Source organism: Caretta caretta, chromosome 5, assembly GCF_965140235.1.
Source record: "Caretta caretta isolate rCarCar2 chromosome 5, rCarCar1.hap1, whole genome shotgun sequence".
NCBI lineage: Eukaryota > Metazoa > Chordata > Testudines > Cheloniidae > Caretta > Caretta caretta.
Genome location: NC_134210.1, coordinates 2,068,361 through 2,093,803, shown reverse-complemented (window position 1 = coordinate 2,093,803; position 25,443 = coordinate 2,068,361). Strand labels below are relative to the sequence as shown.

General features: G+C 47.6%; 1 protein-coding gene across 3 annotated transcripts in view; it reads left to right on the top strand.

The window, feature by feature from the left end:
* LOC125636689 (phospholipid-transporting ATPase ID) overlaps positions 1-25,443 on the top strand; it is a 128,505-nt gene that overhangs the window by 41,534 nt on the left and 61,528 nt on the right. For all 3 annotated transcript variants that reach the window (XM_048850223.2, XM_048850224.2, XM_048850222.2), the window contains exons 3-5: positions 168-226; positions 20,395-20,508; positions 24,766-24,864. In XM_048850223.2, coding sequence (XP_048706180.1) covers positions 168-226; positions 20,395-20,508; positions 24,766-24,864 — 272 coding nt within the window. The remainder of the gene's footprint in view (positions 1-167; positions 227-20,394; positions 20,509-24,765; positions 24,865-25,443) is intronic.

The window sequence follows — 25,443 nt, the reverse complement described above, 5'->3', positions numbered from 1 at the left end:
TGGGCACTGGGGTTCTGGCACACAGCTTGGGTCTCCCTGGCATTACTCTCCTAAAAGTCCCCTCTTCCTGCTGCTCCTTGATGCTTGTAATTATTCATTCTCCTCCTCCTCAAATAGCTATTAAGTTCTCCTTTGCTGAAATCTAATGTGTGTGTTCTTCTCTACAGAGGAACAGAGGCACCTTCAGGCAAACAACCGGGACTTTAATCTGGAGTTCGAATATGCTGTAAGTAACAATCATATGTTTAATGCAGAACAATTGTCAGGGCTGCTTCATGGGACACCAGCTCACTTGCAAGTTTCCTTCCAATCGGAAGTGTATTGTGGGTATGTGGATTTGTTATGGTAGGGTCACTCGTGCACATGCTGGGGAGCGCTTTGTAAACAAAGTGCTGAAGTCTGTTTTGAAAAAAAAATTGTATAAAAATGTCTTGGACTTTATCAAAAGATCTAAATGAGGCTGGTCAATGTCTGTCCCTGGCAGCCTTTCAGTAATGACATATGAGTGCACAGGAAAACCTGGTTGTTCATTAGAGTCAGGTTTCAGAGTAACAGCCGTGTTAGTCTGTATTCGCAAAAAGAAAAGGAGTACTTGTGGCACCTTAGAGACTAACCAATTTATTTGAGCATGAGCTTTCGTGAGCTACAGCTCACTTCATCGGATGCATACTGTGGAAACTGCAGAAGATCTTATTATATACACACAAAGCATGAAAAAATACCTCCTCCCACCTGCTGGTAATAGTGATCACTTTAGATAAGCTATTACCAGCAGGAGAGTGGGGTGGGAGGAGGTATTGTTTCATGCTTTGTGTGTATATAATAAGATCTACACTTTCCACAGTATGCATCCGATGAAGTGAGCTGTAGCTCACGAAAGCTTATGCTCAAATAAATTGGTTAGTCTCTAAGGTGCCACAAGTCCTCCTTTTCTTTTGTCATTAGAGTCAGGCACTGGAAGTTTCATCTCTGGCATCTGTTCTGCAAGCAGGGCACTAATAAAGGACCTGATCCTGCAAAATCATACCCTAGTGACTTCATACCCGCAGCTAGGCTCATTGAGCTCACTCAGTTAAAGATACTTGTTTGTAGGACTGGGCCCCAAGACTTTACAATAAGTTTCATGCTCACGGCAGCATGAACTGGATATTTTTCATTGGTTCTTTTTCATGCCTGGACCAAACCAAACACTTGGGAGACTTGCATGGGACATGACCGCTGCATGCACATTGAACGCACAATGTGTGCACAGGGTGAAATATGCAGGGGGCTAGGGCAAGGCCTTTATACCACTTCAGCTCTTCGGTCTTGGTGATATGGGTTTGGGAAGGTGCATTTTATGCATGTGGGGCCTGGCAATGCAGGACTGGATGTGCGTTCCCAGCTTACAGTGCTTGGCGATCCAGGATTGGGAGGATGCCAGGCTGGGACAGGACACTGTGCTCACGGGGCTGGGATGAGGATGTAGGAGGGAGGGAGTCTGTCCTAATGGCCTCCCCCACATGCTCTGACGAGAAGTGAAAGGGGTGACCTTTGCTGGCCCAATCCTCCTTTTCCTCCACCCCCACCCCGAGTTCAGAAGTGTGTGTTTGTGCCTGCCTGTCTTTGTGGGGGAGCATACTTCCCTGGTTCTGACTCCCGGTCCATGTAGAGTCATCAATAGGATTCACTTCTATAGATCCCTGGTTCCCAGCATGCCAGTTGCACGTCTGTAGATTTGCAAATAGCCGAGGGCAGGGAGAGAGAGTGTGAATCTCTGGAGAGCTGCCATGAGAGTCCATTGGGTTAGGTGTGGAGGTGCACACTGGTAAGCAGATGGCTGCAATATCATCTGTTAAATGTGGCAGTGAATTTCTGTAGCCCTGCCCCAGACATTAGTCTGACATGTCACATGGCCCAGCATCCCTGGAGCCCAGCATAGACTGAAGCTGAGAAATTCTAGAAGAATGTCTAGAAAGCCCAAGCCCTGGAGCATGCCAGAGTGGGGGAAACCATAAAGCTGTCCCAAAACCATGCTAGCGCAGTCTGACTTGCACAGAGCTGCACATCATGCCCTGGGCTTTTTATTTCCAAATAAGTCCTGGTAAGTTTTCCGTTCAGTACATTCATACTGGCAGGATGGATGGAAAAGAGCTGGCCTAGCCCAAAGTGACTTCAGACCCTATTTTTATTGGCATCTTGGGTGTGGCTGGAAACTCCAAGGAGGACAGAGAGGCTCCTGGCTCCTTCCCCACATACTTTACACTTTATATTGTTTGCAGTGTAGTTGTAGCCATGTGGGTCCCAGGATGTTAGAGACAAGGTGGATGAGGGAATGTCTTTTATTGGACCAACTTCTGTTGGTGAGGGAGATCAGCTTTCAAGCTGCACAGAGCTCTTCTTCAGGACTGTTCCAGCTAAATACGAGATGGAACAAATTGCTTAGCATAAGCAGTTAACACACATTCTAAGGCGCCCCTCAAGGTGAAGCTGCCCATTAACACCCCTGCGGTCATAGGGGTGCTTCTAAACTAAAAAAGGGGGGCTTCTAAACTTTTCATGAGTAGGAACAGGAGCCTGCAATCCAGGTAAAGAATCAAATCCTGGCCTCTTGGGTGGGTACAGATGGTACAGACTTCAAAGAGAAACAGCAAAACTAAAATTCATTTGCAGATTTAACACCATTAATTTGGGCTTGAACGGGGACTGGGAGTGGCTGGCTCATTACAAAAGCAGCTTGGCTTCTCCTGGAATTGACACCTCCTCATCTGTTATTGGGAGTGGACTACATCCACCCTGATCGAATTGGCCCTGTCAGCACTGGTTCTCCACTTGGGAGGTAACTCCCTTCATGTGTCATTATATAATGCCTGCATCTGTAATTTCCACTCCATGCATCTGAAGAAGCGGGGTTTTACCCATAAAAGCTTATGCCCAAATAAATCGGTCAATCTTTAAGGTGCCAGCGGACTCCTCGTTGTTTTTGTGGATACAGACTAACACGGCTCCCTCCTGATCCTGAACACCGTGACGCTGCAGCAGCCGGGGTGCAGTGCTGAGGGGAGGAGCCTGGGGACCCTGCCTGCCACAGAGCACTGCTCCGGGGTCGTGCAAGAGCGGGCTCAACGGGAGCCAGACAATGCACTGTGGGCCTAGGGGTGCAGAAAGGCGGCAGCAGCTGCTGCTAAGGTCACTGGGCGACAGCATATGCAGCCCAGAGCACCTGGCTTTTATGTTTATGCCACATGATCTGTTCATGGAGCGAACACAACAGGTTGAACTGAGGAAGCTTCACTGTGCCATTCAGCTGCTTGGGGCCAGTGGGCTCCACAGCTGGCATGGGCACCTTCAGGGAGGGCCAGAGGGTAGTAGCCATTCCTCCCTGTGGCCCATATTGGCTGGCACTGGTGTTGGCTCTCGAGCCCAGGAGTTTTACCAGCTCTCTGGGAACAAGAAAAGTTGCGCTGGTAGCTTCTGCGTGAGAGAAGGGCCAGCTAGGACAGACTGGAATGAAACCTGGTAATTCAGCAAAGAGCTTAAGAAGAGTTGTAGCAGTGGGCTTCCTGTCTGAAGTCTGCAGCCGTGGGCAGGGTTCATTTGACTCTTTTATAGCTTAATAGGGCCATAAATTACAGTTATAGACTAGGTTCTGTGTCTGGTCTGGGAGCACAGCCCGCAAGACTGTCATGGTTTCCCAGGGGCAGTGTGTTCTCCCCAAGGAGTTGAGAGAGGTTAGAGGAGGAACTGTGCAAATATGGATTTGAGGGATTGTTGTATTCCAGACAAACACCCGAGTTGTATGGGGGCAGATGGCGGTCGGTGGGTTTAAGCCCTTCATCAGTTGGAATGGTTTCTCCTGGCCTGACATCCCCAGGACAAAGACTGAGCAAAGGGTGGGAATGCCTTGTCCTTGTTTAGACTTATTGAGGGCTGGGCAGCTGGACGGTGCTGCAAAGCCAAGCCTGAGGTGGGTATCCTGTAGTTATCTCCCTTCCGCAGCGTGTTCTCCTCCTCCACGCTCTGTGGAACAGTCATGCAGGAAGATGTGAGTGAGGAGCCGAGGAGGGTGAGAAATTCAGCTGCATGTGGAGCAAGACCAGACTGTTTGCAGAGTCATAATACTGGGCCATCCTAACGTCAGTCAAGACTCCTCCATAGTCTCAAAGAGCTGTCAGGAATGGGATTTCCCACTGTTTCAGACAGGCCCCATTAACATACCCAAGGGAGCGTAAATAAACCCGTTGCACTTGGACTTGCAGAAAACTTTTGGTCACCCATCCCCCCACAGATCGTCTTCACTCCCAGGAAACGTGGCAAGAGGGCAAGCTACTGGCAGGGCCCTGGGGGCTTCAGCTACTGGAATGGTGCAAACCCCAGCAGGGGATGGGAGTACGGTACAAGGCAGGACTTAATTAGGACTGATGGAGTGAAATTAAGGAAGAGAAAAAATAGGTTGACTATGAAGGAAAACCTCCTACGAGGGAGGTGGATCAGCCTGGGCATGTGTCACTCAAAGGAGAGGTGGAACGGGAAGGCCCACCCATCGGTTATGTGGTAGACCCAGGCCAGATGGGTACAGCAGAGTAGCCTTATAGGGATCCAGGAAGTGGGCAGGCGAAGCCCGCCCACTGCTAAAGGATCCCCCCACAGCCTAAGGGGGGGATCCACAGGACCTGGGAAACCAAATAATTACGGGGGACAACTAATGAACAACAGGGACGGGAGTGAGGTCAAAGGGTCAAACGAAGGGAACAGGACGGGGACACCGAGCAGAGTACAGCAGAGTAGCAGAAGGCAGATATAGTGGCCACTAGATTAACAGGTTTCTGTTCCCTGACTGACCAGAGCAGGGGCTGCTCCAGGCTAATGAGAACACCTGACTCCAATTAACCTGCAAAGAGTCAGGTGAGGCCATTAAGCTAATGTGACCACCTGACTCTAATTAAGGCCCCTCTGATAACATAAAAGGGCTCACTCCAGTCAGGCAGGGATGAGCCAGGGGAGAGGAAGTGTGGCTGAAGGGCTGGTTAATGAAGATAACCTCAAGTCTCACTAGTAAGGGAGAAGCAGGAGAGCTGTGGGGAAGTGGCCCAGGGAAATGTAGTAACTCTGGCAGTGAAAGGTTGGCTGCCAACAGCTGCTACCATTAGGGTCCATGGGCCAGAACCCGGAGTAGAGGCTGGACCCGGGTTCCCCCCAACCCATCACTACAGAAACACCTCCTGGGAGGGGAAAACAGGCCCCTGTCAGGACAGGAAGCTGAACGGTTTTGGCATGAGGCCATAGGAGCAACAGAGACTGTGGGAATTCTCTCACCAACCTCCATTGCTGGCTTATGATGAAAAGGGCTCAGTAGACTGTATCCCTGGCCCTAGAGAGAGAAGGGCTACATGGAGGGTTGCAGTGAGCCTCTGGGAAGCTAGCATAAACCGCCTGGAAGGGCGGGGCCCTCGGGGACGAGGTTGGAGCTCTGCCACAGGACGTTTAACACTAGACGGGACTAAGCCCTGCACAAGGTGCTCGTGACCAGCCGCAGCAAGTGGGCGTTTAGAGAGGGCGTGTGAGAGCCGATGCACCTAACAAGTGTTCTCTAAACGTAGGCCAATAACCCCCCTTCCCCCCAGAAGGAAAAAACCCTTCAAGAGTAAAGATAATGCAGGCAGACGTCCAGCAGCAGAGTGGTGGGTATCCCGGTTATTGCACTGAACGCAGCATGTAGGATTCCCTGCCGTGTGGGTAGGTGGCATAAGTGCGCACTTGGTGCAAGCAAATCTCATTCCTCCGAGACCGTGTTCGGGCGCTTGAGACCAGAGTGGCTGAGCTGGAGGAGCAAAGGGAGACAGAGAGGTACCTAGATGAGACTTTCTGGGACACAGTTGGGTGGTCCCATCCCCAGACTGCCAGCCTCAGAAAACTCAGTAATAATGCATATTGATTGGGATCACGGTACCTTAGGACAGGCTGCAGAGAGAAAATTTCTAAACACCATTAATGACCGTGTCCTGGAGTGGCCAGTCCTGGAACCCGCAGAGGCCGTTCTTGATTTAGTTCTCAGTGGAGCCCAGGATCAGGTCCAAGAGGTGAACAGAGCTGAACGGCTCGGTAATAGCGACCATAATGGAATTAAATTTGAACATCCTTGGTGGGGGAAATACCGAGAAAACCCTCCTTTTGATAGATCAATGCTACTGTGGTGGAACTGCGCAAAAATGAAGAGGCCAGGTAAACAGAAATTAAAATGAACAGACACAAGAGTGAAATGCCTGGAAGCTGCATGGAAACTTTTAAAAAACACAATAATAGAGGCTCAAACAAAATGTATACCCCAAATTAAAAAAACAGTGAGGACCAAAAAATGCCCTCCCCTCCACCCCCGGCTGAACAATAGAATAAAAGAGGCAGTTAGTGACACAAAGACATCCTTTAAAGATTCAAAGTCAAGTCAGATGGAGGAAAATAGAAAGGAGCATAACCTCTGGCAAGGCAAGTGTAAAAGTATAATTAGGCAGGCTTAAAAGAATTTGAAGAGCAGCTAGCAAAAGATACAGAAGCTAACAGCAATTGTATTTAAATGGATCAGAAGTAGGAAGCCTGCCAAACTGTCAGTGGGGCACCTGGACGATGGAGGTGCTGAAGGAGCACTCATGGAAGATGAGGCCATTGTGTAGAAGCTAACAGAATTCTTTGTACTGGTCTTCATGGCTGAGGATGTGAGGGAGATTCCCACACCTGAGCCATTCTTTTTAGGTGACAGATCTGAGGAGCTGCCCCAGACTGAGGTGTCAGTAGAGGAGGTTTTGGAACAAACTGATAGATTACGCAGTAAAAGTCACCAAGCCCAGATGGTATCACCCAAGAGTTCTGAAGGAACTCAAATGTGAAATTTCAGAAGTACTAACTGTGATAGGGAACCTATCGCTTTAATCAGCCTAGCGTCCAATCAGATTCACAGTCCATTGTGGTCAATTTCATGGTCACAGGATTTTAAAAATGTATGTATGTAACCATGAGGGTCCCAACCCAAAAGGGAGTTGGGGGGGGGGTCACAAAGTTGTTGGGGGCTTGCGGGATTGCCACTCTCACTTCTGCGCTGCCTTCAGAGCAGCTGGGCAAGGAACCCGGAGGTGGGTGTGATCTCCCCTCGAGAGCAGCCCGTGCAGGTGAAGAGGAATCCTGTCTTGCTCCAGCCCCACTGAGACTAGCAGCTGGAGCCCAGTGCACAGTAAGAGCCCGTGGCTGGGGTACTCCCAGTCCCCAGCCATCCAGTAGCTAGATTTCACTGGGAAGATCTGATTGCACAGTCCGTGATCTGTTTTTCACGGCCATGAATTTGGTTGGCCCTACAGATGACTGGTGGATAATTAATGTAATGCCAATTTTTAAAGAAGCCACCAGAGGTGATCCTAACAATTACAGACTGGTAAGCCTCACTTCAGTCCCAGGCAAACTGGTTGAAACTATAGAAAAAAACAGAATTATAAGACACAGAGATGAATATATGTTGGGGAAGAGTGAACACAACTTTTATAAAGGGAAATCATGCTTCACCAATCTGTTAGAATTCTTTGAGGGGATCAACAAACATGGACAAGGGGGATCCAGTGGATATAGTGTACTTGGACTTTGAGAAAGCCTTTGACAAGGTCCCTCACCAAAGGCTCTTAAGAAAGTAAGCTGTCATGGGATAAGAGGAAGGTCCTCTCATGGATTGATAACTGGTTAAAAGATAGGAAACAAAGGGTAGGATTAAATGGTCAGTTTTCAGAATGGAGAGAGTTAAATAGTGGCATCCCCCAGGGGTCTATTCTGGGACCAGTCCTATTCAACATATTCATAAATGATTTGGAAAAAGGGCTAAGCAGTGAGGTGGCAAACAGTGAGATGATATAAAACTACTCAAGATAGTTAAGTCCCAGGCAGACTGCGAAGAGCGACAAAAGGGTCTCTCAAACCTCAGTGACTACCAGAGGTCGATTATGATTTACTGAGGCCGTGGCCACAAATAACATTTGGGCCCCTCACACTCTGGAGTTCTAGGGGTGTCAGAACGGGGGGGGGGGCTATGGCCCCATGCACTTTTTAACATGGGCAGGCAGAAAACTCAGCCTCTGCTAGCGGCGCCAGCCTCTTCCCGGTGGGAGAGGGCTGAGTTGGGCCGTAGCTGCCCCCACCATGGGGCCCTGCTCCTCTTCACTTCCCCCAGGCCCGTAAGAGCCATCCAGAGAGCCTGGGCCACTGTGGGGAGCTCCGGACCCTCCACCTGTCCGAGGTGGCATGCCCCAGGGGGCAAGGACATGGGCTGGGTGCTGCTCTTGGGCACCCTGGCTCCCCGCCTAGGACAGGTGGAGGGTGTGGGGCTCTCCACAGCAGCCCAGGCTCCCTGGGCAGCTCTTACCTTGATCCAGCTCCAGCTTCTGGCCTGGCTGGGGTCTCCGGGGGAAGAGGAGGAGCAGGGGGTGGGACCCTGCCTGAAAGAGGAAGAGCAGGAGTGGGGCCACAGTTCTGGTGCTGGTGGCCCTCACCCCTTCTACACAGCTTCTGGCATGCCTGGGCCCCTCAAATTGGATGGGGTCCCATGGACCTGTGCGTTAATCCACCATTGGTGATGGCAACAAAATGGCGGATGAAATTCAGGGTTGATAAATGTAAAGGAATGCACATTGTAAAACATAATTCCAACTATACCTATGAAATGACAAGGTCTAAATTAGTTGTTACCACTAAAGAAAGAGATCTTGGAATCACTGTGGACAGTTCTCTGAAAACATCCACTCAGTGTGCAGCATTAGTCAAAAAAAGCTAACTGGATATTAGGAACAATTAGGGAAGTGCTAGATAATAAGACAAAAAATATCACAATGCCTCTATATAAATCCGTGATACGCCCACACCTTGAATACTACATGCAGTTCTGGGTTCTGGGCAGCCCATCTTTAAAAAAAGATATATTTGAGTTGGAATAAATAAAGAGAAGGGCAATAGGAATGATTAGGGGATTGAACAACTTCCATATGAGGAGAGATTAATAAGAGTGGGACAGTTCAGCTGGGAAAAGAGGCGACTAAGGGAGGATATGAGAGAGGTCTGTAAAATCATGACTGGTGTGCAGAAAGTGAATAAGCAAGTGTTATGTTACCCTTCATGTAACATAAGAACCCAGCATCACCTAATGAAATGAATAGGCAGCAGGTTTAAAACAAACAAAAGGAAGTATTTCTTCACACAGCGTACAGTCAACCTGCGGAACTCCTTGCTAGGGGATGTTGTGAAGTGCAAAACTATAACTGGGCTCAAAAAAGAACTAGATCAGTTCCTGGAGGATAGGTCCGTCAATGGCCATTAGCCAAGACGGTCAGGGACACAATCCCATGTCATGGGTGTCCCCATATCTCTGACTGCCAGAAGCTGGGACTGGATGACAGGGGATGGATCACTTGATAAATTGCCCTGTTTTGTTCATTCCCTCTGAAACACCTGGCACTGGCCACTGCTGGAAGACAGGATACTGGGTAGATGGACTCTTGGTCTGACCCAGCATGGCCATTGTTCTGTTTTTATGTGCTGTAGGGACTATCCTGCATTAGCTTCAGGGACGTGGGCTGGAGGATCTGGTAGGTCTCTTCCGTCTCTCTGTGTAAATGGTGATGGTACCCACTGGAGGGGAGACAACAAAGTACTTCTTATCCAGATATTGTCGTGCCCCTTACCCACATCCTGGAAGGAAGTCCTAATGTTACCAACAGCAGGGAGGCCTTTTGCTGCTGTACAGGGGTAGGGGTTCCTGCAAACAAAGGTAGTACCATTTAGAGTGAATGGGCTAGCTCTGAGCATGGCAGTGGTTTGTGGGATTCGTTGCAAAGACACAGGTTCATCATGAGACTTGTGCCCCCAAACTGGCCCAGGCCTGACATCTCTTTGGCCTTATGCTGCACAATGAGAGATCAGTGGCTTGAAATAACTAAAGCAAACCAAATTGTGTGTCGTGTCAACTGCAGAATTAAAAACAAACAGACATGCTTTATCCTGGCACCAACTAGGGGAAACGTAATGCCACTTATGATCCCACCCTAGTTAGAAATCAAGGTGATGACTTGAGGTAGAAAGTAGAATGAATGAATGAAATAGACTTCAGGGATCCTTAGCACGGGAGTTAAAAATAGAGAAATTTGTCTCTCGTCTGCAGAAAGAAAGGGTCAGATCCCAATGCCGTGTTTACTCAGTTCTCACATGGGCCAATTCCTATTGACAGCAGAAAGGGTTTTTCCCGCATAAGGATTGAGTGAAAATGAAATGACGAGCTCAGGGCTTGATCCAGTGAGATTCAAGAGACTTTATTAAGGTTCATTTTGGAGGCAGCTTAGCCCCGCTGCCACTTTCCTGGTACAATGTCAGTGTGGATTCCTCCAGGGTGGACCTCCCCACCCCACACACCCCCTTTGAGCACCAGCTGATGGGCCTGTCTCATGATTGTTGTGACTTGGTTGTACAGAGCGCGTGGAGGAGGAAATCTGTTTTGCAGGATTTTAGTGTTTGCTCTGACTCAGATTCTCCTTCCAGTTCTCCGGCTTCACTTTGGAATTCAGCACAGCTGTGTGGAGACGTCACTGGGGGCTGCAAAAACAGCTCTGAAATTGGGTATCCAAGAACTGGAAAGGAAATGCAGGGCCCCTGAGGCAAAGGCAAATTTCAGCTTGGGTCAGGAACTGTTTCTAATGTTAGATCAGTAATGAACATGGAGCCCTCAATGTACACCCCATAGCCAGTGTCTGTTCATCTGTCCCTCTGGAATCTGGGCTCTGTTTCTGTATTCCCACATCACCTGATAAGGCCTCTAGAGAAGTCCGAGGGAGCCTTGTAACTGCCTGTGATAACTACATGTGGCAGTGGGCCCGAGCCGCAGCTGGGGTGTCTCATCTCCGTGCACTGCTGTGGGAAGCAGGAGCAGAGCCAACACTCTCAGGACGCTAACACTGCTTCCTGTGCCTCTGCGCCGCGATTCCCAAATGGGAGCAAGATGAGACTTCCACATGGGTCACCCTCGGCGTGTGCAAGCCGGCCACAGCGTGTGCCCTTGGGTCCAGCACTGAGCCTGAAAATGCTGGGGAGCTATGGGCGCTGCGTCTGTGACACCCCCATCCCCGACGACTAGTCGTGGGGAAAGTGGCCGGGAAGCCAAGACTTCTGGCACACTCTGCGCTGGAAGGGCAGGCTATCGAGCAGTTACAGCAGAGGGCAGACATCTCTTTCCACGTCTAGGAAGGAGTCTAGTTGTCACAGCAGGAGCCTAGGAAACGGGGCACTCTTGGGATTTGTTTGTGGTGCTGGGATGGGTTGGGGGGCATGTGGCCTCATAGTTAGAACAGGCGACTGGGAGACAAGGCTCCTGCATTCTACTCCTGGCCCCATCACTGACTGACTTTGTGACCTTGGACAAGTAGCACCGCTTCTGTGTGCCTTGGTTTCCCCCTCTGTAAAATTAAGATAATACTAATACCTCTTTGGGTGATTGCACAGGTTAACTAGTGTTTGTAAAGCACATTGGGATCCTCAGGTGAAAGGTCCGCTATAAATACAAAGTGTAGGCAGTACATTTTCCAAAGGATTTTCCTGGACACTCAACGTGTGATTAGAATGTAGAACTCGCTGCCATAGGATGACAGTAAAGCAAAGAATTTAGCTAAATCGAAAGAGGTTTTGGATGGTTACATTATAACAAAAATTCCCAGAGTTATAAAAGTCTATGTTAAAAGACTTTTTGAAAGGGAGATAAAACCTGCTCCTTCAGGTTTTAGGCCAATCTCTATTATGAATTAGGATGAGACCTTCATGGGGTCAGATTATCACAAATCTACCCACAGTGGGGTTTCTTGAACCTTCCTTTGACGTGTCTGATGCTGGACATTCTCAGGGGCTGGCCTAGATGGACCCTGGGTCTGTTCAGTCTGCCAGTCCTTGTGTTCCTCCTAGATTCTAGTCCTCTGTGCTGTATGCAGTGTTCAATATACCCAGCTTTCAGTATACACTCAGGAAAGAGATCTTGGAGTCATCGTGGATAGTTCTCTGAAGACGTCCGCGCAGCAGCAATCAAAAAAGCGAACAGGACATTAGGAAAGGGATAGGGAATAAGACGGAGAATATCTTATTGCCCTTATATAAATCCATGGTATGTCCACGTCTTGACTACTGCATACAGATGTTTTTTAGAATCATAGAATATCAGGGTTGGAAGGGACCTCATGAGGTCATCTAGTCCAACCCCCTGCTCAAAGCAGGACCAATCCCCAATTTTTGCCCTAGATAGATCCCTAAATGCCCCCCTCAAGGATTGAACTCACAACCCTGAGTTTAGCAGGCTAATGCTCAAACCACTGAGCTATCCATGTGGTCTCCTCATCTCAAAAAAGATATACTGGCATTAGAAAAGGTTCAGAAAAGGGCAACTAAAATGATTAGGGGTTTGGAATGGGTCCTATATGAGGAGAGATTAAAGAGAGTAGGACTTTTCAGACTGGAAAAGAGGAGACTAAGGGGGGATATGATAGAGGTCTATAAAATCATGAGTGGTGTGGAGAAAGTGAATAGGGGAAAGTTATTTACTTGTTCCCATAATATAAGAACTAGGGGCCACCAAATGAAATTAATGGGCAGCAGGTTTAAAACAAATAAAAGGAAGTTCTTCTTCACTCAGCGCACAGTCAACCTGCGGAACTCCTTTCCTGAGGAGGTTGTGAAGGCTAGGACTATAAAAGAGAACTGGATAAATTCATGGAGGCTAAGTCCATTAATGGCTATGAGCCAGGATGGGTAAGGAATGGTGTCTCTAGCCTCTGTTTGTCAGAGGGTGGAGATGGATGACAGGAGAGAGATCACTAGATCATTACCTGTTAGGTTCACTCCCTCTGGGGCACCTGGCATTGGCCACGGTTGGCAGACAGGATCCTGGCCTGGATGGTCTGACTCAGTGTGGCTGTTCTTATGCTTTTTAGGCCCTTCTGTTTTTTTCATGCACCCTGCATTTGTGTGATCAGGGATGAACGCTCTACATGGGGGAGCCACATCACTTTGTCCTGGGTTACTGTAGCTAAAAAGAAAAACAGTGAAATTAGTGTCCAACAATTTGGCAGTGTGGCCCCCTGGAAGGCTACTGTGGCAATGCAACTGCGTTGATGCCCATGCATTGCAGGGAGCCTGCCAGTCATGCATGAGAGGAAAGTGATCAGGAACAGTCAGCATGGATTCACCAAGGGAAGGTCATGCCTGACTAATCTAATCGCCTTCTATGATGAGATTACTGGTTCTGTGGATGAAGGGAAAGCAGTGGATGTATTGTTTCTTGACTTTAGCAAAGCTTTTGACGCTGTCTCCCACAGTATTCTTGTCAGCAAGTTAAAGAAGTACGGGCTGGATGAATGCACTATAAGGTGGGTAGAAAGTTGGCTAGATTGTCGGGCTCAACGGGTAGTGATCAATGGCTCCATGTCTAGTTGGCAGCCGGTGTCAAGTGGAGTGCCTCAGGGATCGGTCCTGGGGCCGGTTTTGTTCAATATCTTCATAAATGATCTGGAGGATGGTGTGGATTGCACTCTCAGCAAATTTGCGGATGATACTAAACTGGGAGGAGTGGTAGATACGCTGGAGGGCAGGGATAGGATACAGAGGGACCTAGACAAATTGGAGGATTGGGCCAAAAGAAATCTGATGAGGTTCAATAAGGATATATGCAGGGTCCTGCACTTAGGACGGAAGAACCCAATGCACAGCTACAGACTAGGGACCGAATGGCTAGGCAGCAGTTCTGCGGAAAAGGACCTAGGGGTGACAGTGGACAAGAAGCTGGATATGAGTCAGCAGTGTGCCCTTGTTGCCAAGAAGGCCAATGGCATTTTGGGATGTATAAGTAGGGGCATAGCCAGCAGATCGAGGGATGTGATCGTCCCCCTCTATTCGACATTGGTGAGGCCTCATCTGGAGTACTGTGTCCAGTTTTGAGCCCCGCACTACAAGAAGGATGTGGATAAATTGGAGAGAGTCCAGCGAAGGGCAACAAAAATGATTAGGGGGCTGGAACACATGACTTATGAGGAGAGGCTGAGGGAACTGGGATTTTTTAGTCTGCAGAAGAGAAGAATGAGGGGGGATTTGATAGCTGCTTTCAACTACCTGAGAGGTGGTTCCAGAGAGGATGGTTCTAGACTATTCTCAGTGGTAGAAGAGGACAGAACAAGGAGTAATGGTCTCAAGTTGCAGTGGGGGAGGTTTAGGTTGGATATTAGGAAAAACTTTTTCACTAGGAGGGTGGTGAAACACTGGAATGCGTTACCTAGGGAGGTGGTGGAATCTCCTTTCTTAGAAGTTTTTAAGGTCAGGCTTGACAAAGCCCTGGCTGGGATGATTTAATTGGGGATCGGTCCTGCTTTGAGCAGGGGGTGGGACTAGATGACCTCCTGAGGTCCCTTCCAACCCTGATATTCTATGATTCTATGATTCTATGCGGCAGCACCTAGCTGCATGTCAGCTACAGCTGTAGCAGAGTTGCTATTTAGACACAATTTTCCAAACGTTATAACACAGGGGTCGGCAACCTAGGGCATGCGTGCCAAAGACGGCACGCATGCCGATTTTTAGTGGCACGCTGCTGCCTGCCAGGTCCCAGGCACTGGCCCCACTCAGCCCGCTGCCGAACCCAGGCCAGGACCCCGGCAGGCAGCAGTGTGCCATTAAAAATCCTGCCCGCCCCGGCCCCCTTTTCTCTGATTAGCCTTGGAGGGATTCTGAACTGCATGGGCCAGTTCATCACAGAAACAAAGACAAAAGCTATGCATTGAAAGTATGTGATCAAAGGACCACAGACCAACAGCCTTCTCAGCATCAGTGTGGCAGCCATGATGGGCCTAGTGAGAAAGGTGGAAGAACTCGATGGGATATTTGGTGATATTGGGATTTTGAAAAGAGATCCAGTACAAATCACCTTCTAGGACAATGCCTAACCATACAGCCAGCGTACATACACCTCGCAGTATTCCGATCCCATTTCTTCATAGAGTGGAGACCGAGTTAAAGAACATGGAGCAGATTTAACTGAGAAAATCTGAGCCAACAGCAATGTGTGCCCCAGTGGTACCAGTTACAAAGAAAAATGGAAAAATATGAATCTGTGTGGATCTTAAAAGACTTAATGAAGCAATTGTGAGAGAAAAATATCTCCTCCCAACACTGCATGGCTTCCTCCCCAAGGTGAAAGGAACTACAGTATTCTCCAAGCTGGATGCCTCGAGCAGATTCTGGCAAATTCTTTTAACCAAAGAAAGTGCTAAATTGACTATATTTATGACACCCTTTGGGAAGTTTTGCTTGTGAAGATCATCTTTTGGGATGACCACTGCACCTGAAATTTTCCAGAGAAGGATGGCAGAACTGTTAACAAACACAAATGGAGATGTACTTTTTATGGGCAGCATTTTGATATATGGATCTTTGATGGAAGAACACAACAAAACCTTCAATGAAGCCCTAAGCCCAATCAGCCAGTCTGGACTGAAGCTACACAAGGAAAAATGTGTTTTCCACCTACCCCAAATTGAGTTTCTGGGACAGACAGTAAACAGATGGATTCAGTCCTATCCTTGAGAAAGTAAAAGCAATTTGAGAATTGAATGCATCAACTAACGTACCAGAACTGAGACGTATACTGGGGGTGGTAAATTACTGTGGTCGATACCTACAAGACCGTTCTACACAGACAAAACCACTGCATGAACTGTTAAAGTCCAACACACTTTGACTCTGGGGGCCAAATCAATAAATTGCCTTAAAAAGGTAAAAGAAATTATCTCAACAGCTCCTGTTCTCAACTACTACGATGTGAACAAACCCACAATGGTTGGTGCAGATGCAAGCAGGTGTGGCGTCTTGTTCCAACAACAAGGCTCAGAGTGGGAGCCAGCAGCATTTTGCTCTTACTCACTCAAAGAAGCAGAAAAACAATATGCACAGATTGAGAAGGAATGCCTGGCAAGAGTATGGACATGTGAGAACTTTTACAGATATCTGTGCGTGGACAGGATTCATTTACACTGTTAACAGACCATAAATCATTTGTAACCCTCATTAACGGAGAAGACCTGAACCAAGCACTGCTGAGATGCCAGCATCCATTGCTAAGGTTAATATGACTTAACCCAATTGCTCCATATGTTCCTGGGAACAATCTGGCGGTAGCAGACACTCTGTCACAGAGCCCATCATCGCGCACTCTGTGAGCTCGAAGATGATGTAAAGGCATTTGTGGAGTCTGTGGACGCATGCAGACCAATGTCAGAAAAGAGACTACTCCAGTTACAAAAAGCAACCTTGACAGATACACAACTTCAGGAAATTCTAAGTTACATTGGGGCGGCTGGCCCAAGTAGCTCCAGGATAATAATGAAGTGACAATAGACTTCTTTGCAGAGCATGGACAATCAAGTGAATCAAATGGACTCATGATTAAAGGCATTAGCATTGTTATTCCAAATGAAATGAAAGAGGAAATCCTAAACCTCATCCATGAAGGACAATGAAGATTACCTAAATGCCGTGAACAGGCCAACCAGTCAGTGTGATGGTCGAGCATCAACAAGGCCATAAAGAATAAAGTATCCACATGTGAACATTGCAGAATTAACAGACCAACACAATACAAAGAACCTTTAGTAACAACACCGCTACCTGACAGAGCTCGGGAAACCATCCCTCAGCAGAGCCCAGGGTGCCACGAGGCACCGGGTGGTGGATCTGTTTATTTAAATTGCCTAATAACAAGTAAATTCTTAATTGCAGCAATAACACACATAACTGATCATGCAAATCAAGGTTCACTCTGTCCATTCCGAGGCAGCCAATGAGACCAGATATTTATTCCTTCGTGTCCTAAGTCTGATGCACAGTTCTCCTATGTACCAAAGGGTGATGTGCAATAAACAATGTATTGATCATTGAACCAGCTTGCAAAAAAATCCCAGATGGGAACATTCTTGCAGGCCAGCATTTGGCGCCTGCCACGTGACCTGGGTGTTTAGTTTCCTGAAGCTACTAGGAAATGGAATGAAAGGCTCTGGTTCACTTGCGGTTTTCTTGGCGTAATTTATAAATGGGACTAGAATGCAGGAATTGAAAGAAACCACTCCTGCTCACTTCTCATCTCACCTCTGAGATTTCTGGTGCCAAATCCATTTTAATTTAATTCGAGTATCTTCAAAGCAGATTTTCCCATAATGTACATGATTCCCACTAAAGGCTGCTGACAGCTGAAGCCAGTTCCTAGTTCTCAATACTGTCCTCTTGAGTTTGGGGTCCCTACTGTCTCCTTTGTAGGTGGAAGTGACTGTCAATGATATTGGCCAGATGTGTGGATAAGGGACCTCTCTAGAGGTTGATGTGAATTCCTGAGGAAAGATGCTTCCATGGTGAAGACTCAGGACTGGCACTCAAAATAACCTATTCCCAGCTCTGCCACAGCCTCACTGTGTGACCGCGGGTGGGTCATTTAACCTCGGTGTGTGATGGGGATGATGTTATTCCATTACTTCAGGCCCTGCGATGTGGAGGGAGCCCATTTATGCACATAACCTAGAAATCACGTGCTTTGAATTAACGAGCCAGCCTTAACAGTAGCCTAAAAATGGTAACATTCTGATCTTGTGATGGGAAACATGAATCCCCATCGTGCCACGCCCACAGACAACTGTCTGATGGCAAGAGACATACAGCGTTGTTTAAAGAAAACAAAAAGATAAACATTTCTCCAACTTCGTGGAGTGCAGCCATGAGTCACTGACTGGGAGACGTGTGCCTGGAATTCCGTGAAGGAAGGGTTTCATCTCTGCTCCGCTCGAGCACTTTAGATTGGCTTGTACAATAGGATGGAAAATCGAGCTCATGCAGAAGAGAGTTGCTCCTGTTTTTGTGTCTGGACATAGAGAAGAGTTAAGAGAGCCTCTGAAATGGCGTTATCCACAACCACACCAGTGTGGTGACACTGACCCCCTGCCATGCTGATAGACGCTTCTCAAGGTGATGACTTGTGCACAGGAGAGGGACTGGATTAGTGAGCGGATTGACAGTGCCCACTGGTTTACCTTAGAAACAGCTATGCGATAAGAAGCTGTATGCCACCAATTAAAATGCATCCCTGCTTGGCACGGTCTAAAAGCTGATTCTGTGCAACATCTGTTCGATTGTCCACACTGGTGGAGTTGGAACACCTTCTAGCAGAGAGGTGTGCACATCACAGCAACCATTACTGGCCCCCTTGCTGGCTTCTCCGCTGAGAATCCAAGGTCTGAATGGGCCATGGAGACATCCTTAGAGGGGACCTCTCCAGAGCAGGGTTCCGATGCCTTGGAGTGACCTTGAGTTCATGCTGCTGGTACTAACCCTGTTTGGGAAGACTTCAGTCTCCAGGACTCAGACACTTTTCACCAAGAAAAAAATCACATGAAAAGAAAATCCAGTGCACCCTTTAAACCATAGCAAGGGGGGAAGTCACTGTACTTCTGCTTGAAAGCCTATTTTGTAAAGTGTTTCCCCAGACCAAGGAAACCACTTCTGGGCCGCCTTGCCCCTCCCTATCCCCAGTTGTTGAGCCTTCTCTCAAACCTGTGCTTGGTGCAGAGAAGCCCCCATTGGCTCCATCTCACTGGCTTTTCCCGGTGTGTCTGTTCATGCTTCGATAGATGATAGCCACTACCTGGTGTTCTGACTCATCACCTGAATGTGGTCCACCAACACCCTCACACACAGCATGTCGGACTGTCTTCTTTAAAAGAACACCTGCACTACGATAAAGTTCACTGGGGAGATGCCGTGCATGCGGGCCCGGGCTCTCTAACTGGTAGGGCCCAGACAATGGGGAGCTGATTGATTTTCTCCATCTCAGTGAGATAACACCTGACCTATGGAAACAATGACAGATGTTGTTTTGGTTACCACACTCCCTGGCTGCCCAGCAAGGTGCAGGCTGCACTGACAGCTGGCACTATGTAGCTTAGTGTGGTTACAAAGCAGAGACGGATCTCACCTGAAATACCTCAAACTTTGGGGAAGTTCATCTCTGGATCCCAACTTCATGGGCTGGGCTGGGATTTTATCAGAGCACTGGATCAGAACTCCCTGAAGCTTTGAGGAAATTCAAACCAAGGTCTGTGTTAAGTAGCTTGGGCCTTTCTCTAGTTTGAAGAGGTTAGAGGTAGGAATGGCTATTGTATGGACGGCCTGTAATTAAAAGAGAGAAGATGGCAATGGGAAATGTGACCCCAGGGCAATAACAATTGTGAGTCGCCAAGAGAACACTCTTGCTGTATTAGTGAATGGCTGCTGAGATACATATTCAGAACCATCTTTGTAGATGCATCAGATCCAGTAGCTTTTTCAGATCCTCAATTTACGAGCTGTTTAAGCAGCTAATGGAGTGGAGCTTGGTAAAAGCTGCAGGGCCCTGTTATGGTAAACTAAGAAGTCCAGATACCACTGTATGAAATAACTGTGCAAAGTCGGAATGAATGTTGTATTGGTGTCTGCATCAGCATGTCACTAGCAAGTGACTCAATGGACAGGTCTGTGCAGTGCCCCAGGGACTCCTGAGCTTGTTAGTGAACTTATGCTACAAAGCCTGGCAACCTTCAGATCGTTTGGCTTTTTCCAGTTCTGCATTACCCCTACCCTGGCCTTGCATTGCCCTTTCACTCTGCCAACAGTGCCAGTCTCCTTCCCCTGGTAACATGTCACTGTGGCCCCTCTCCCATGGCACCTGAGCATGAAACTCTCTCGTTGAGTGAAATTACAAGGCCCTCTCCTCATTCAGATCCCTTCTAAAGACTCACTCCTGCCATGATGCCTAGAAGGGATCCAGCTGACCTATGCTGACAAATCTGAGGATAATTATGGATATTTTATAGAGTTTCTGTATTTTTAACACTGCATTAACCCTATATTGCTATGAGATGGCAAAATGCCTTGAACACACTACCCCACAGTTGTACTCCTGCCTCCCTTTCAATGTCTACCTCCCAGCCTGCTGTCTGTCTGTCTGTCTGTCTGTCTACATTTGGAGCCCCGCAGGGTAGCAGCTGATCCCTGTTTGCTGGTTGGAAAGCAGCTAGCATATTGTGGATGCTACCAGAAACAAACAAACAAACCGGTAAAATCTTCGCTGTGTGCCAGTTACAAAGAGCATAAAAATGTGTCTCCCATAATACAGGAAAGTGTGTGTGTGTGTGTGTGTGTGTGTGTGTGTTTGGGGAAAAGGAAATGTTTTTGAGTGGCTGCTGTGAACAATGTTATTGCTAAATTTAAACCCGTAAAACCCTGCTGAACTGGGTTGTGCTGCAATTTCTTTTCCTGTTTTACCACCCATTTGTTTGCTTTTTGTTTCCACAGAACAATTCAATTAAAACATCGAAATACAATTTCTTCACTTTCCTGCCTCTCAACCTGTTTGAGCAGTTTCAGCGAATAGCCAATGCTTATTTTTTGTTCCTGCTGATTCTTCAGGTATGAATTCACTCTCCTTTTTACCAGAACTGTCTGGCCTCTTCCCAATGCCTGGCTGTGGGTTGACTTGGACTAAAGCAAGTCAGCCCACAGCCCAAGCAACTGTGCCCATAATGTGAATTAGCATCTTATTAAAACCCAAAAGCAGAGACATAAAACAGGGCAAGAAAGGAAACTCGTCCTGATGAGGTCTGGCAAACGTGGTACAGTTCCTCTCCGGCGGGAGTGCCTGTTAGACATGCTGGCTTGATCCCAGGGAAGGGAAGATTTTGTTAATATTGAAAAGACGTTGTGCCCATTTTTCATCTCCTGTTCTACAGGTAAGTGTTGCCAACTGCTCTTGAAGAAAAGGAGGACTTGTGGCACCTTAGAGACTAACCAATTTATTTGAGCATAAGCTTTCGTGAGCTATAGCTCACTTCATCGGATGCATACTGTGGAAACTGCAGAAGACATTATATACACAGAGACCATGAAACAATACCTCCTCCCACCCCACTCTCATGCTGGTAATAGCTTATCTAAAGTGACCATCAAGTTGGGCCATTTCCAGCACAAATCCAGGTTTTCTCACCCTCCGCCCCCCCCCCACACACAAACTCACTCTCCTGCTGGTAATAGCCCATCCAAAGTGACCACTCTCTTTACAATGTGTATGATAATCAAGGTGGGCCATTTCCAGCACAAATCCAGGTTTTCTCACACACACCCCCTTTTCCAAAAACCACACACACAAACCACACACATAAAAAGCAGGAGAGTGAGTTTGTGTGTGTGGTTTTTGGAAAGGGGGTGTGTGAGAAAACCTGGATTTGTGCTGGAAATGGCCCATATTGATTATCATACACATTGTAAAGAGAGTGGTCACTTTGGATGGGCTATTACCAGCAGGAGAGTGAGTTTGTGTGGGGGGGAGGCGGAGGGTGAGAAAACCTGGATTTGTGCTGGAAATGGCCCAACTTGATTATCATACACATTATAAGGAGAGTGATCACTTTAGATAAGCTATTACCAGCAGGAGAGTAGGGTGGGAGGAGGTATTGTTTCATGGTCTCTGTGTATATAATGTTTTCTGCAGTTTCCACAGTATGCATCCGATGAAGTGAGCTGTAGCTCACGAAAGCTCACGCTCAAATAAATTGGTTAGTCTCTAAGGTGCCCCAAGTCCTCCTTTTTTTTTTCCGAATACAGACTAACACGGCTGTTACTCTGACAACTGCTCTTGGGTTCCCCCTGCAGCACCTAGTGAAACCCGTCCTTATCAATCTTATTAAAAGACAAACTGCTGGTATCTACCAACTTCATCACCGGAGAGCCTGGGAGAGAGCTGACTTTGCAAACACTAACATTTTCATGAGACTGGGGGTGTTACAGCAAGGAGCTTGCAGTTAATTTACACAAAACGGAGCAGATTGCTGCTCTGTACTCAGAGCAGGGGGTGGAATTGCATGCTGGGGCACGTAGGCTTTAATAAAGGAGGTGGTAGCAGAAGGCACCAGCGTAGAACTCTAAGGCTCATACGGGTCCCTGGGCTGAAGTTTGCCCATTCCCGATAGTAGTGTGTCTCTGCCCTAAAACTGAGCATATCTCACCAGCCTATATCAGCGTCTCTGCACCTTTGTACTTTGCTCAAACAATGATAAAAGGCATGTGCTTTGTCATTTCTAAACCATGTCTCTTAACCCTGCTATCAAAGAGCGTGGCCCTCATGGAGGACTGATTCTAAGGCATGTTTGATGTTTTTAGTTTGTCTTTTTAGACTCATCCAAGCACAAACAAGCCTGGCACATTGTCCTGTTAGAATCACCTTTGCCATGCTCAGACAACTCAGAAATGACTGAACAGAATTTTACTAAATTTAAATCCCTCCTGTAACAATGCTGGCTTTGGTGGGACCCAACTGAGAGTACCAATTCAGAACAAGTTGCTCAGAGCAGGGCAGTTACAGCCCAAGGCTGGGGTTTCTCCCCTTCTAAGGCAAACCAAACCAGCCAAACAGAGAGGACTTTGGTTTTACCCCACTGGCTAACCATAAGTCACATAAGCAATTCCCTTAGACACTCCAGTTTCCCACTTGTTATGGGGACAAATGGTTATGAAAAGCAATGCCACAGTAAAAGAACAAAGGTTCTCTCGGTCCCAAAGGACCAAGCCCCAGACCCAGGTCAATATACAGATCAGATCTTACCCACAAATCACTCTTTGCCAATCCTTTAGAATCTAAAATCTAAAGGCTTATTTATTCATAAAAGGAAAAAGATAGAGATGAGAACTAGAATATAGATAAGAGCTAAAATTGGTTCAATGGAATCAATGACATACAGTGATGGCAAAGTTCTTGGTTCAGGCTTTTAGCAGGGATGGAATAAACTTCTGGTTCAAATCAAGTCTCTGGAGAACATCCACAGCTGGGATGGGTCATTCAGTCCTTTGTTCGGAGCTTCAGTTTGTAGTAAGGTTCCTCCAGAGGTCAGAAGCAGGATTGAAGACAAGATGGAGGGGTTTTCAGGGCCTTTTATATTCTCTGCCCGTGGAAGGACCCCTCTTTGTTCTTACTGTGGAAAATCACAGCAGCAAGGTGGAGCTTGGAGTCACATGGGCAAGTCACATGACTCAGTTTGCAGGCGGATGCCATTGTTTACGTGTTAGTTTGAACATTCCCAGGAAAGCTCAGATGTGGATTGGTGTCTCCCAAAATTCATTGTCCGTTAAGTATATCTTGAGTGGGCACTTACTGAGAATAGTTCTTTCTCAAGAAGCTGACCAAATGCTTCATTGAGGCTACTTAGAATCAAAACACATTAAGATACAAGTACATTGCCCATATTCATACCTTCAGCTACAAAATGATACACACATACAGACAACATCATCCTAACCAGCACAGCATAACCGTTTTATAGACACCTCCCATGACAACCTTTGTACAATATTTGCTGCAAACATATAACAGAGGTTGCAGCAATGATCTATATGGTCATAGAATCATAGAATCATAGAATATAAGGGTTGGAAGGGACCCCAGAAGGTCATCTAGTCCAACCCCCTGCTCGAAGCAGGACCAATTCCCAGTTAAATCATCCCAGCCAGGGCTTTGTCAAGCCTGACCTTAAAAACCTCTAAGGAAGGAGATTCTACCACCTCCCTAGGTAACGCATTCCAGTGTTTCACCACCCTCTTAGTGAAAAAGTTTTTCCTAATATCCAATCTAAACCTCCCCCACTGCAGCTTGAGACCATTACTCCTCGTTCTGTCATCTGATACCATTGAGAACAGTCTAGAGCCATAGTTTATGTCAATAACGTCACACCTCCCCTATGTGCTGAGAGCAAACCTGGGAAATTCCAGCTCACAGGGACATTTTTCAGGAAATCATAAGAACCTAAAACCAGGCTTATAGTGAAAGTACCTCCTCAGCCATAACTACAGCCTTGTTACTGGTAGACGACACTGTGGCTGTTGGTCTTTAATCTGTAGATGAGATTTATCAGGTAGGCCACCACCACTGCCGCCTCCTACCAATATCAGCTCTTTGCCCTTTCTTCGTTTACTCAGAGGACTTTGGGGATATTTGTAGGACTTGGAATAGGACAGTGGAGCAGAACATGGAATCCCAAGCTGCATCTCTCCCATTCTGAGGGCTTTTCTGCGCTAGAAATTTGTACTGCTGTAAGCGGTATAGATAAACTACACCATCCCCTAGTGTGGACAGTTATCTTAGTATAAAGGTGCTTATGCCAGGGGTGCTATTCCCGTATGGGAAGGGGAATAATTATACTGGGAAAAGTCACGTTTATACCACTGTAACTATGTCCACACTTGGCATCTTACCAGTAAAATAAATCTCCCCTCCCCCACTGAGTCAGATCAGTTTAACTCTTAAGTGTGGGCCAGGGCTAAGCCTCCCCCCATTCTTCACAATCAAGGACTGGGATAGCCTATCGAGGTAGCCACCATCCCAGCCCTCCAAATGTCAGTGCCGAAGTCCTCCAGAAAAGGGACTCGATGTTTTGAATGTAAGAAAAACCAGAGGGAAATAAATCTCCTCCCTTTCCCAAGGCCCCCCGGTCCCTTTTTACACAAAGGCTGGTTTTCCTTTGTGGGTTTGTGTGTAAAAGATCGCACAGAATTTCCATCTTTCTCTGTTATTTGTATGCAGAGTAAACTCTTTTAGCAGCGTCCCTGGGATCCAGTGCGTTGTTGCAGGCTGTTTCCTCGTTGTCAAGCCGGTAAAGTCCCGCTTTTCTTCCCCTGCAGCTCATTCCTCAGGTCTCCTCCTTGTCCTGGTTTACGACGGTGGTGCCGCTGGTGCTGGTGCTGACCATGTCGGGCGTCAAGGATGCCATCGACGATTTTGTAAGAGGCCCGGATCCCCCACCCTGAGTTCAGCGTGTGTCTGGGATCCCCAGTGACACGATCAAGCAAAACACGGCCAGTCCGTGCAGCCGGAGGGGGGCGGTTGCAGCGTTTGTCTATGGCCAGTGGGGGGCGCTGCGGTCAGGCCCCAACGTCCATGTTGAATCACCTAACTCAGTAGCTAGATTTTCAGCAGTCCTGAGCACCAACAGCTCCCACTGACTTTCGCGGGAACTGTGGGGGGTGCAACACTTCTGAAAATCCGGCCACTTATTTAGCTGCCTGCATACGGATTGAGGAGTCTGTTCTCAGGCACCCGTGCTGGAAAACCTTGGCTCAGCACCTTAGAACCCACCGCAGAGCTGCGCTAGGAAAGCACATGGCGGGAGGGGGGGAAGTTGGGTCGGACTGTTTAGAGGTGCTCGGCATTAGCCTAACTCTGTTCCCATTGGAGTTGGTGGTAAAAGTCCGATTGGCTGCAATGGGAGCGGAGTGAGGCCTGCAGCTGAGTGCTTTCCAAAATCCCATTGCACGTGTGTTGGCATGTGGTTTTCTGTGCTCCTTCTAACAACCCTGGTC